This window comes from Lissotriton vulgaris, chromosome 11, assembly GCF_964263255.1.
Source record: "Lissotriton vulgaris chromosome 11, aLisVul1.2, whole genome shotgun sequence".
Taxonomy (NCBI): Eukaryota; Metazoa; Chordata; class Amphibia; order Caudata; family Salamandridae; genus Lissotriton; species Lissotriton vulgaris.
This window is the reverse complement of record NC_141699.1, coordinates 721,560,386-721,574,130: the sequence shown is the minus strand read 5'-3', so window position 1 is coordinate 721,574,130 and position 13,745 is coordinate 721,560,386. Positions and strand designations below refer to the sequence as shown.

General features: G+C 44.3%; 1 protein-coding gene across 1 annotated transcript in view; it reads right to left on the bottom strand.

Moving 5' to 3' along the window:
* The window catches only part of MRPL44 (mitochondrial ribosomal protein L44), a 60,652-nt gene extending 55,306 nt beyond the window's left edge, over nucleotides 1-5,346 (bottom strand). The window contains exon 1 of the mRNA XM_086943804.1: nucleotides 5,102-5,346. Within this exon, the coding sequence (XP_086799930.1) occupies nucleotides 5,102-5,277 (176 nt within the window). The 5' untranslated portion in view covers nucleotides 5,278-5,346. The remainder of the gene's footprint in view (nucleotides 1-5,101) is intronic.
* Between the last annotated feature and the right edge of the window lie 8,399 nt (nucleotides 5,347-13,745).

Below are 13,745 nucleotides of genomic sequence, written 5' to 3'. Positions count from 1 at the left end.
TTCACATCTGGCCCAGCCTCCCTCACATACAGTTGAAGAGCCGAGCCTCGGCAGCGAATGAGCACATAGAGGCAGATTTCTCCTTGAATATTGCACATGTTCAGCGCTGCAGCTGGCGGCTTTGGCTTACAGAGTCGGCTTTGGCTTACAGAGTGCATTTGTGAACACCAGCTGGAGCAATGGCATACGGGGCACCGACGGCAAAGTGCTGGCACTAGCACACTAGAGATCATTCTTGGCATACGAGGCACCTGTGGTGACATACCGGAGGTAATCCTTGGCATTATTAGGGAGGGCAACTATGGGAAGTTGGGGTTGAATGGTAAACATCAGAAAATGCTGACCTTGACATACCAGAGGTACATTTTGACATTTGTCACCCGTGATATATAGGTGGCATCAAAGGCAACAGTCTGGCATGGGCATATTGCATGTCATTGTTGGCATAAGGCGAAACCCATGTCAATGGGGCAACTATGACAAAATGCTGATTTTGCTGCAGTGGACATATGGAGGCACACCCCCTGCACATTTTGACAATAATGGAGTCAACTTCTGGGAGGTACCAGGTTACATAGTTTTGAAGAATGGAGAGTGTGTACTCCATGAGAGATCATAAATGTACTTGTTTGGATTAATATCCGTTTTTTCAAGTCGTCATACAAAGACCAGAACTACTTCAGATTGCAGTGAGACATCTTTATTGTTTTATAGTGAAACATGGACAGCCATCGAGTGTGTCTCCAACTACCTACAAAAGTAGCTTATCAAAGCATTGTTTAAACCTTGGAATCCTTGGACCTTTCTGTCTTGCTGGTAACCAGGTTACATAGTATTTATACACCATGAAAGTACTTGATTATTTAAACAGTGCCCTGTCATAGCCTATGACTTTCAAGCAACTGTTTGTGAAAATTGTGAATTAAAATTTACTATTTGGCCCCACACCCGAGTATACCCCAATATCTTCCAGAAAAAGCTGACTGGGTCACTTTATCTGCTTCCTGGAATTTGGGGCAAGTATTACGTCTCACCTCTTTCCAAAATCAACCACCACCACTGTCGTTTACAATGGGTGAGTAACAAGTGGGCTTTATTAAGTGTGGATGTAATGCTCCTTAAGAGATGCTTCTTCATCTTTTCTCTGAACTACAGGAGGGGAGACAATTTGGGCCTCTCCTGCTTCATTGTTATTGCATCATGTTAGAATAAACGCAGCTTATCTATTAGTATCATGACGCTAGTGTAAACACATCACTGTGTGTCGCACATGCTTAGTGCAGCAAGGCACAGACATACTTATGTCAAGCAACCACACACACTCTGCGGGCAACCTCACAGCCTGTGTATGGTTCCTCATGTGCACCTGGCCTGTGGTTATGGAAAGCAAACACGTTGGTCACCCCAAGAACAACATGTTTGTAGCATGTGATTTACATAGACTGATACACAGGCAGGATGTTAACACCGCACTATTCGCAGAAGGAGATTATATAAAAGCACTCTCATATCATTGGTATGTGGTCCGCTGACAGATTCTAAATTCTCTGCTATGTGTGTCCATACTGTGCTCAGGTTGGGTAGACCTACAGGCCTCCTCCTAAAACTGCATGTTTTGGTTGTTACTACGTTTATCAGAAGGCTATACTTTTGTCTTTAAAGATGGCTACTTCGCTGATGTCTGACTTTACTTTCTGCTTTATGCACACGTGCCATTATGCATTGAGCATTTTTGTATTGCCATTGTGCAAGCGCATACAAATGTATTTTATTTTATATTTTTTTTATTCATCACACACCCTCACATCCTCTCACCCTCACAAACCCACCCCCTCACCCTCCCACCCTCACTCACCCCCTCATCCTCACCCCCCCTCACAACCCTCACACCCTCACCCTCACACACTCTCACCCTCACCCTCACACCCCCTCACTCACCCTCACACACTAACTCACCCTCACACCCCTCAGTGCTACAACACATATGTGTGTGTAGGTGCAAATGCAATGTTCTTGGATTTTCGTCACAATAAAATACACATAATCTTCACAAAATTTATTTACAAACGTTTAAGCTATTACCATTATAAATTACAATAACTTTTATTTAAGTATTAATTATTTACAAAATTAAAAGCCAGTTATTTGTAATATCAATACATCTAAGTCACGTAAATACAACACACATTGCATTACAAATGCTATAGGTGTCACTTTTGCGAAAGTTAAAACTATTGACATTGTAACTGACAAAGCTATTAATTTTGCTATTTTCAAAACCAACACATAAATTAAAAAAGTGCCATTTACATTACCAATCGCTCAAACTTTCCTAATGCGAAAAGTTAAAAGTATGGGCATTGTAAATCACAAAACAAAAAAATTAAATGTCATTTAGAAAACCAATAGCTCAAACTTTCCTACTGCAAGACCTATTGGCAACGCCAGTGCTTGTTATCTTTTCAGAGTGTTCAAAGACGGAGGTCAAATGTCTGCTTATGTATTCTAACAAATAGCTACTTATGTTATCCTGGAGATTGTTGTTTATTTTTCTTCCTCAGACAGCAAAGGTGGAGGATTTTGTACAGTAAACTGACAAACATACTGGACATACTGCATTTATGTAGTTTGTGAATGGGGCTATTTGAGAGCTAGTGACAGCTGTGTGTGTGTGGGGGGGGGGGGGGGGGGGGGCACCAGCGGTATCTGGTGGGCACTTGTCCCACCCTGATAATGGTATTAGTGAACTAAGAGGCAAGTCGGGTCATGTGTACTCTGTATGTGGGGTAGATTTTTATTACACATGAAGCAAACGTTTAGTCTTTTAAATCAAACAAGAGTTTAATACACAGCAGACATGCTGAACTCTCATATGTGAACGTGCTCTTATATATGATAATGGAGAAAATGGTGACTAAAATAAATTTGCCTAGAATCACACAATTTGAAACTAGTTTAAAGGTTTAAGCACACTACAGTTAGGTCAAGTTGTAAGTCACTAGAACTGCAGGTCTGGTAACATTTCTCAGGTTTTTCAAGGCCTGCACCACGATCCTAGAGTTTTGACCTTGGATAGAGTTGACTAGACTACTCTAGGATTGTAATTTTAGGGAGAAAGACGACTGGGCTCTAAAGTAATGCTGAAATAAAGTAGCTCTGGTTTGAATTTGATAAATCTAACAATATGACCACATCTACTCTTGAATGCAGGGCACTATCAGATGAATTACAATGATGTGAAAGAAGTACACATACTTATAACATGATACCCAAGAATTTAATGCAGGTATTTGGGTGGGTCATATCCCTTAAGGCTAACAATAAGTCACTCAGATTGTGTTGGAGCGTTGTGTATTAAATACAGTAAATAATGACCCAGTGTGAAGGCTATTCCTAGACAAAGTCAGTGAACACTGTGGGGCTATCTACAGAGCAGCATCAGCAGTACCTACATTCAGAGATGCAGGATGTTTTCCTTGAAGAGATTCGTAAATCTGCATGTTATTGCATGAAGCTGAACACTTCCCATACAATCCAGATTGCGACAGCGAGCATGGATATGATTCGAGTAATGGCACGGAGTGCAGCACTTAACTCTTAACCGGTTTGACTCGTCTGACATTAAGATATAGGTTCTCCTGTCCACTTTAGAGCACTTAAAAGAATGAACACACTGCATTTTTGCTCAAGGTATCTAGGCTCCACACAGTGGGTTCCAATTTCAGTAAGCAAGATCACTGGGATAAGGCACAAGCTGCAGTGGTCCTTCGCCTTGCATGGTTCAACCTTAAAAGATTCACAGCGGCAGTAAGAAAGACGAAATGTATTTTGCTTCAATCAATTTTCAATAAAAAATTACTGAAATGAAAAAAAGAAACACGGCACTAGAGCAAATGACATAACCAGGATGTGCGTTAAATAAAAGCATAGAGAACTCTGCAGCCAGTACAGCCAACAAGTGCGCGAGAAGCCATATTCTCCTCACGCGAGGTGAATAATATTTACAACGATACAAAGAAGAAATTATAAAGTACAATATACCAACGGCTCACAACAAAGATCTAAATGTAAACAAAAAACAACAGTTACAAAAAGGGGGCATTTCAACCCTGAAAATAAGTGTAACTTGAATCATACCAGACTTAACCCATGTTCCTGTTTCTCTCCGTACTTAAAAATCAATTGTGTTAAACTATGTATTTTTTTTGTTTTACTTCTTGGTGGAGAACCCCGGAATTATATGCGGAGCTAAGTAAAAGAATCCGTCCTTAATGCTCCAACTTTGCCATTCCCAAGCTCTGTACACTGGCATTACTATTAGCCAATGTAATGGGCCTCAATTCATTGACGTCAGAAAGATGAAAGTCTCGGTTAGCCCTTGTAGGAATTCAAACTCATAACCTCGAGGTCACATACAGAGGTCAGCAGCGACAGCTTCACTTGCTAATCGATGTTGTTGCCTTTACTGGGAGTGTAACGAAAATCTAGACGAGTGTCCTTGTACCTTGCAAGCGTAAAAATAGGGGGCACGGATGCAAAAATATATCTCGTCTATAACACCTAAATACTAAATAATACCGTGTATTTGACCACTATTGGCAGGTTAATCAATGATCACTAATCAACGACGTTTTTAGAGAAGTATGCGCGTATTCAAGGACACCAAGTGAGAGTGGCTGAAAGTGCATTGGATAACTCCGGGACTGTCCTTAAGTGTGTGGTGCGAAGGGCTCTTCCGTGAATAGCAATTCAATGCGTCCGCTCTGTCCGACCCCACCTCCAGCCGCCACTTTATTGCTCAAATGCGTTGAAACATCGTACCTTGAATACAGAGCCTCCCACACACATCCTAGAGACCAAGTTATCTTCAACACCTACCTATACCCCAATGTCACACCGTCCCAAAACCCCTCCCTTCTTCGTGATCCAAAGTATGATATGCCCGTAGCATCCCTCGATCCGTCCGGTCCCCCCATTGTCCACAGAAATACCCCAAAGTGTTAAATGTCTGCCCGCTGATCTCATCAGGCCCCCACAAAATTCTATCTTAATTCTCTGTCTCCTGTAGTAGTGCAGCCCTGAACACCCTCCCCATCCGTACCGAGGGGTTGGCGGCGGGGGCACCTCCAGCTTGCTCTTGTTTGCCAAGTACAAGAGATATGGACGCAACCAGCGTTTCTTTCCCCGGGTGTGGCTCAGCAAGACTGCGTGGGTGCATGGCGAGCACCCACGAAGAAGGGGTGACAGCCCAGCCTTCAACAACCAACGAAAGGCCATACTGAATAGCTGGGCTAACAGAACGAGAGCACACGCTGTAAAGAAGCTGAGCCGGAAACACACACGCCTAACCCGGAAGTAGCGGACGTGGTCCTCAAATACATTGTGGCCGGATAGAAAAACTAGAACGCGAACCCAACCAACCTGTTGTGTGTGTGGTTTTTTTTTGGCAGTTTTTATTTGGAGCGATTTTGACCCGAAGATATCGACGCTAGGCCTAATCGAAGTGCTTTACATGAGCAACAGTTACATTATACAGTTAATTTTGGTCGGCGGAGTAGATTCAATCAATCAGGGTTTGTAAAGCGAGGGTCTCAAGGCGCTGGGGGGGGGTCATATCTTGGGGTAGTTGATAATCTAATGATGGTCGAAAGGGTGAGATGCGCGGAGTCTGATTTAGGGAAGACTAGACTAGTGTCCTCATTTTATCTTGTGTTGGTGTAATGTGACACTTTTCATTATTAAAAAAAATAGAGATGATGTAATGTGATGCTCAGCCTGCTTATGTGTCTGATGGAATGTTGGGAATAGAATGTTAGTAAGCTTGGAGTCAGTTGATCTATGGGCTGAGCGAGATAGTGGGAGTGTTTTGGTTGTTTGTTTTCGGGAAAAGAGAGATTGGTGATTGAGTTGTCTTTAGTGCCTTCAGTTTCTCTTATTTGTTTCTCCAGTCTTCTTCATTGTTTCCTCCATTCACTACTTTATCTTGTCATCTCAGTTTCTCCTTTTCATTATTAAAAAAAGAGAGATGATGTAATGTGACGCTTTTCGTTATTAAAAAAGAGAGAGGATGTAATGTGACGCTTTTCGTTATTAAAAAAGAGAGAGGATGTAATGTGATGCTCAGCCTGCTTATGTGTCTGTTGGAATGTTGGGAATTAGAATGTTAGTAAGCTTGAAGTCAGTTGATCTATGGGCTGAGCGAGATACAGACTGCTCCTGGTGGGGTTCCTTATTTATGTACTTAATTTCCTGTAACGTCTATCTTCAATAAATTCACATGAAGTTACCAACTACGAATGGACTATTATTCTTAATTTTACAGTTGGGTGGCTGGGAGGTTTGCATTTTTATTTAATGCTATTTTATATAGAGCGAACTTTACACAAGGGTGTCAGTGCACTTTACAAAAGGACCAGTTACATTACAGAAGGACTTCGGAGTACTTGAGTTACATAAAAGATACAAACAGAAAAACTGTACATTCACAAAAGAATGCTAGTAAGTACATAAGCTTTCTACAGATAGTAGTGGTTAGATTTGCATATATACAAGTTGAAAATTCACACAAGGAAAAGATACAAACAGAAAAACTCTGAATTCACATAAGAATGGTAGTAAGTAAATACGTCTACCACAGATACTAGTGGTTAGAGTTACATATATACAAGTTGCAAATCACTCAAGATAACATTTTAAAAAGCGATTAGCGTTGGACAATTATATATTACCTTTTTACAGAGCATGACATTCTTGCAGTTGTTCAGGTGGTGTTGCACTTAGGGGCGGTGGTCTAGGGTCCGTAGGGATCCCAAAGGTGGAGATGGCCGTAGGGGTAGAAGGCCAGGTGGTGGTAGGCAGAAGCAGCATGCTGGATCCCCGGGCTGATGTTGAGGTCATGCTGGGCTCCATCTTGTGGAAGGAGGACGACGCCCAAATGTCCTAGGGTTGGGTGAGATGTCCCTATGTTGGAGGAAGAACGAGATGACGCGTCGTTTTTGCCCAGAATTACAGGATGGGGAGCCAACACTGAGACTCCAACTTGCCACAAAGTTGGGAGCTCGGACCCTTCCACGTCCATTCTTTGCAGGTAACCATGTCAAAAGTGTAATTACATTCATATCGCGCTTAATACCCTGACAGTGCGTCAAAGCTCTTTTCGGCGAGGAGCACACTACTATGGAACCCAAAAATGATTAGCGTGAATTATTTTAAGGAAATATGAAATTAATTTGAGCAGCGGACATGTAAGTCTGTTAGTTGGATTTAAAAAAAAGATAGTGGAGGTATAGAGGAGGGAAGAGTCTAGAACATGGGCACTCAAAGATATTTAACCTAGGAACACAAAGTTTGGTCTGTGATGTGACCAAGGACCGCATCAATGCCAAGATGGTGGTGATCAAGAGGGGCAGGGGTAGTAAGGTGGATGGGTATAAGGAAGCAAACCACATACATCTAGTGGCTGAACTGCACAATGCAAAACCAGAAAACTTAGGATTAATCCCACCTTCCCCACTTTACTGAATTGTGTGATCCTATGCGATTGTTCTATTTCACTTTCCCTCCTTTTTCTTTCATCACATATAAGAGGACTTCAAAATACAAGACTTTAGGGTGTGCGCTGTACAAACCTTCTTCTATGTTTGATTTAAGAAACTATAATGTTCATGTATAACAGTAGACCACCCTAACAGCGCAGATAATTGACTTGCTAGCTTCTTAAGGTATCTCACCTCGTATAATTAAGGCTCAGCGCTAAACTCTCATGGCATCAACCTCTTGATGCTGGAAGGAAAGCAATTCCTTTTTGCTTAGTAACCCTCACACACCCTAGTGGTGTCATGCTTCATCATCGGGATCACCCTAACTCCTAAAGGTCAAGGTGGGCTCGACCATATTTCAGGGAGCACTTAGGAGGGATAGGCCAGGGGGGTCTAAAGATAAAAATCCTCCTCCATCTACAGGTATCCCTTTATTAGTGGAGGTGTAGGGGATGTTAAAAAATTATATACAAAGGGGTCGTCAGGAGATTATGACCCTAGTGTCTTGCCAACATGTTTAAGCCCTTCGCAAAAGGTTGTGTGAGGGTTACTAAACAAAAAGGAATTGCTTCCTTTCTCTCACAGAGCGGTTGACGCCCCAAGAGTTTAGCGCTGAGCCTTAATTATTCAAGGTGGTATACCTTAAGTAGCTAGCAATTGGATTTGGGAGGACATATCCACACCCAGAATACCTCTCTACCCTTCCGACCAAGGTGTAGAATTCCTCTACCTTGGCCAAAGTACAGTACACATCATTGACTTTTCTCTCAGTTCACTTTTGGCATTGTCAGTGTGGAATGAAGAATTAATGTTTCTAAATTCATATTTGAAAACTATCAACTCAAAAAATACTTCCTAATGCACTGGTATAATCTGATATACTACGGTCAAATGGTTTTGCATGTTAATGAAATGCACTTTTTTAACTTTGAAGAGACCTTATATTTTTATACTTTTGCTGCAAAATGAATGTTTCTAAAGATAAGTGGGCAGGACAACCTAGATACTTTGTTTCTTCAACTTCAATTAACCTTTAAATAAAGGCTTGCTTTTATATTTAACATCTTTTTAATGTTAGTGCTGAGTAGACTGAGCAGCAGCTCAGCGCTGCTGTTGATCAGGGCGCCGCATGCTGCTGCCGCCGGGTCGTACTGAGTATCACTGGTCTAGAAAGTGTTTATTTGAAGATCATAGCAGTAGGAGGAGGTTTAAGATGAGTAAAGGAGAGATTGAGGGCGAAGAGTCTCTAGAAGTGGATTAGGGAGAAAGATGAGATATCGGATGAGTCTAGGAGGGACACATGAGCGAATGGGTTTAGAAAGACCTGTTTAGTAGATTTGAAAAGTAAAAAAGGTTTGAGATGATGCAAGGAGCAGTAGAGGAGGGAAGAGTCCAGAAACTGTTAATTTAGGGATCGTAGCAGTAGAATGGGGTTTGGAGTGAGCAAACAGAATAGAGGATATATAGAGAGGTGTAGGTTGAGAAATTGGATAGTGCATTGGAGAGAGTAGTAGAATGAGGTTTTGGATGAGTCAGAGTGTAGAGGTAGAGGATACATTGGGTGAGATATAAGGTAGTGCATTGGAGTACTTGGAAGGTATAGATACTTCATGGAAGGTAATATATTTGGATTTAAGTTGTATTTAATAAACTCAGGCTTTCAAATGTTGCTGTACTTTAAGTTAATTTATTTGATTTTATAAAAAAAATTATTTTTAATAATTTAGTAGTGATGCATTTGAATAGAAATAGTTTCTGTTTTTTTTAACATTTGTTTATTGGCATTTCCAGTCTTACTGTCCGACATTTAACAGAATATATGCAATACAATCTCGCCAGTTCAGTGACACTTTATACATTTCAAATCTCCATCAATTTTTCACAAAAGGGACACAGTGTTCTGCTTTGTTGTAACTCAGCTTTCCTCGTTTGATATCTTTCTGCATTACAGACCTACCTTCTCTGGAGTTTACCTCTTCTTAGTCAGTGTCATGTAACCTTTTTTCCCTCGTGTCATGTAACCTTTTTTCCCTCGCTAATTTCGCGTTCATGTTCATATATTCCCAGTTTGAATGGAAGCCTATTATAAACTGAAATACTAAATTTATAACTTATACTTTGTGCTTATCCTATTTCCACCTGTGTGCTCCTTGATGATTATCTATGTAGTGGGGTATCTGGGTACGCCCGTGGAGGCGGGCCAGTAATTTCGTTTCTGCTATGTAGTCTCGTTATCTGCACTTCCTGCTTTGTTGTGGTGTTCACAGTATTGTGTGTGCGCCCCCCCCCCTTAAGATCTGTTGTCTGTTGCATCCTTTTCCCTTTCCTCTATATATGTTCCGAAATTTTGGTCCGTTTACTCCATGTTGCCCCCTCAATCTTTCTCCTCCTCTACTAAATCTAGACTTTCCCAGGCTCTCACCAACCCACTCCACTGGTCCGGTATTGGCTTCTTTCGCACCCCCCTCGCTTGTTTCCTGAGGAGTGCCCTCAACTCTGCTTCAGCCCAGTTCGTGATGTCTCTTTTCCAACTTTCAATTTGTGGACCTGTGCTGGCTGTCCAAGCCATCGCCACACACCTTTTTGCCAGTGCCATGGCCAAGTCAATGAATTTATTTCCTACCTTCCGCTTTGGTGGGCGGGGAAGAGGCCTAATAGGCCACTTCCACTGTGGTGTCTAATTCTCTTTCCATTGTCGCCCGTTCTCCAAACCAACTCAGTCCAAAAGGGAGCCCGCACTGGGCAGGCCCAAACCATGTGGACAAAGTCCACATCATGTTGGACGCATCTAGGAACGCCTGCAGCTCACCTGACTAGATCCTTTGGATTCTGTGTGGGGTCAAGCGCGGCAAATGCATGTAACTTAACTGAATATGTTTCAGTCTTATGTTGTGCGATATTGTTTTTGGGGACGCGAAGACTCTTCCCCCATTCACGATCCATAAGTTGTTTATTTAATACTTGCTCCCAGCGCTCTCTAATCTTGGGTAACATCGTCAACAATACATCCACTAGTGTCATATATAGCCACTTTACTCGATGGCCAGTGCTCCCTAAGGTAAGCAATGCATGAAGTAAGGGATATGTATCCGGTTCCTCTCCTCTTCTGCTCCATAGCTCTCTGAAAGTGCAGACCAGGGCCTCATGTTGTAAAGTACGAGTTACTTACCTTTGGTAACAATGTATCTGGTAGAGACGATTCTAGCCGCAGATTCCTTAACATAGAATTATCCCCAGGCGTGAGACTGGATCCGGAAAACTTTTTGCCACAGCATCCCTGCGCACCGGGGGGGCAGCACCATGTGACTCCGCTCTGACGTCGTCCGCGTACGTGACGTCAGCGAGGATACATAAGTCCCACTGCGGCGCTCTTACGTCAGTTTTCTTCGGAGAACTTTTCCGCGTCACACCGCGAAGCCATCACAAACAAAAACTGTCAGAATACGGGAACAGTGTGCGAAAAAATCAACTAACCAGAAAGGGAAGAAACAAATGGTGAGGAACAGCACCACCAAGAAGAGTGCCAGGCACTTATGGCACTAACGTCATGGAAGGAAAGAGCAGAGCACAGCTACTGTAAAGCAACCCTGCAAACAAATAAGACAGCCACCCTGCTGGCAGAAGCATGTGAAAAATTGCACAGCAGACAAAGAGGTCTACAACCACAGCCCAGAAAAGAGAAGGGCACCCAGGCCATAATGGAAGAGTGATGACAATTCACCCCCAGACAACACCAGCAGGGAGAGACATTTCCTGAAAAGAGCTAAGGCCGGAGACCCAGCCAAGAGACCTCAACCCCAAGGACTGCAGAGAAGTCAGAAAGTGCAAGCAATTAAAGGAATAAGGGCACAAGCAGACCCCCACACTGGAAGACCAGGGTGCAGAAGTACCCATGAAATCACCAGCCAATCACCAGAAGGAAAGGAATGGATCAAACAACAAGACAAGCATCCCCCTACGGAGGAAGGAAGAAAAGGCACTCACAGAAGACAACCACCCAGAGACAGGCGAGTGCAGAAGACCAAACTAAGGCTCCTCGCAGAATGGGGAGGAAAGGCGGGTCGTGAAGGAATCTGCGGCTAGAATCGTCTCTACCAGATACATCGTTACCGAAGGTAAGTAACTCTTAAATCTGATAGAGACTACTAGCCGCAGAGTCCTTAATGTAGAATAGATACCCTAGGCATACCCAAAGGGGAGGAGGGTCTGCGAGAGGACCTGACCAGCTTGAAAGAACACAGGGTCCCAACAGGGGACGAGTCATAGGGACAGGGAGAATAACCCAGTCCCCCCCAAGCAGAAGAGAACCTCACCAACTTGGAAGAAAACGAGCCCCACAGGGGATGTGTTATAGGGACAAGTGGAGGGGGGGGGGCATCTCCCACTAAGCAGTAGGAAGCAAGGACAAGGCGAAGGAAGGCTGTACACCCCAAGTGCAGTCAAGGCACCAGGAACCCCCACCAGGAGCCCCAGAGAAACAGACAATGGCAGAGGAGTACTAAAGAAGAAGAAACACCCCAAGACTCCAGGGAGAAGTGGTAGAAAAGGAGGCAAGGCCCTCTACCGGAACACACCCACAGTGAGGGAGACAGCGGAATCTGTCACCGCCTGAAATCAACATACAAGGCAGAAACGACGCCTCAGTCAATAAGGCAGACGTGAGAAGTAAGACGTAGTCTCAAAAGGTGCCAGTAAAACAAAAGGCAGGAGCACCAGGGCCCATGCCAAGGCCCCCGGTCACAGCCCAGCAGAGCAAAGAGGCGAAGCTGGCCACCGACAAGCGCCACAAAACCAACCACGTAGACCACGTCAAGCTCAAAACCAGGGTAAAGGCCAGGGAAATCCTGGACGACCCCTAGAAAGGGACCGCCCCGGACAGAAACCTACCCACGAAAGAAGTGGGACCATCCGGAAGATAAGAGGAGAAACAAGTAAGACAGAGCACGCCGCCAATGCAGAAAATTATACCCCCTGGAACACCAGACAGAGGACCAGGCCGAAACGGCGGACAGAAGGGTGAAAAACACTGCAGCACAATGCTGTAGATGGCATACCAAGCCAGTCCATCGATGCATCAGATACCTAGAATAACAGAACTGGAGCAGCGCAAGCAGCGCACAGGTAAAGACCAAGAAACTGCACCAGCGGAATACAACGACACAAGGGAGGCGAGGAACCCACAAGGGGGAGTCCACACCCTCCCAGAGGAAGACAGAGCTATACAATAGCTACAAGTACCCCACTTAGGATATGACACGTCCCAATTAAGTATGGGAATCACTCTTAGGGAAAAAATTCCGCATCAGAGAACAAGAACATAAGACCTGTGGCAGAGACCACAGACAGCATAGTAATCAGCCAAAAAGTACATACTTGCCAAAAAAGGGCTGAATCAGCAGCCAACCAAAGAAAGGGGCCAATCAAGGGACTCCGAGGGCACAGCAAACCTCACAGAAAGTGTAACGGTCACTCCAAACACCAGATTCCAGGAACAGGTGGGATAACACTTCCCATCAAGTCCCAGAGGATCAAGAAACCAGCCTACAAAGGAGGAGGAGGAGGAGGAGGTCGGAGTCCCGCAAGGAGACGTTGAATGGCGGAGTCCGCATGAGTGTTAAATAAAAGGACCCCATCAGAGGGCAGGTCAACCAGACGCTCCCTAATATTTTCAGGAAAGACAACATCCCGTGGCCAAGCATGGTGACGGAGAGCGACAGAAGTGGCCATAGCACAGCCGAGAGCATAGGCAACATACAAGGCCGCACGAAGAATAAATGCGGCCAACTCTCTACCCTCCAACACATGGCCTCACTGATCAGCAAGGGCACCCTCATGGGAGACATGAGAAAGAAGGGACTCCACAGAGTCCCACAGGCTGAAAGTAGCCCTAGCCAAGACACACAGAGTGTTGAGCGCCCTCAAGGCAGCACTGGAAGAAGCGAAGACGTTACACCCCCATCAATCCAGGCACCGTGCCTCCCGAGACGGAGGAGAAAACACCACAGGCAAGAACGGAAATGCAGTCCGCAGAAGAGAACCTTGAGTAGAAGGGTGGAAGGAAAGGCAGACAGGGTCGTGCAGAGCCAAACGGTGACGTTGCAGGAGTGTCTGAGGCACCGGATCACCCGTGGCAGGGCGGCCCCAAGCCCCCAGAAGAGAATTATGGAGCGACGTTTCAAAAGGAAGGAACAGCTCCCGTCCACAAGA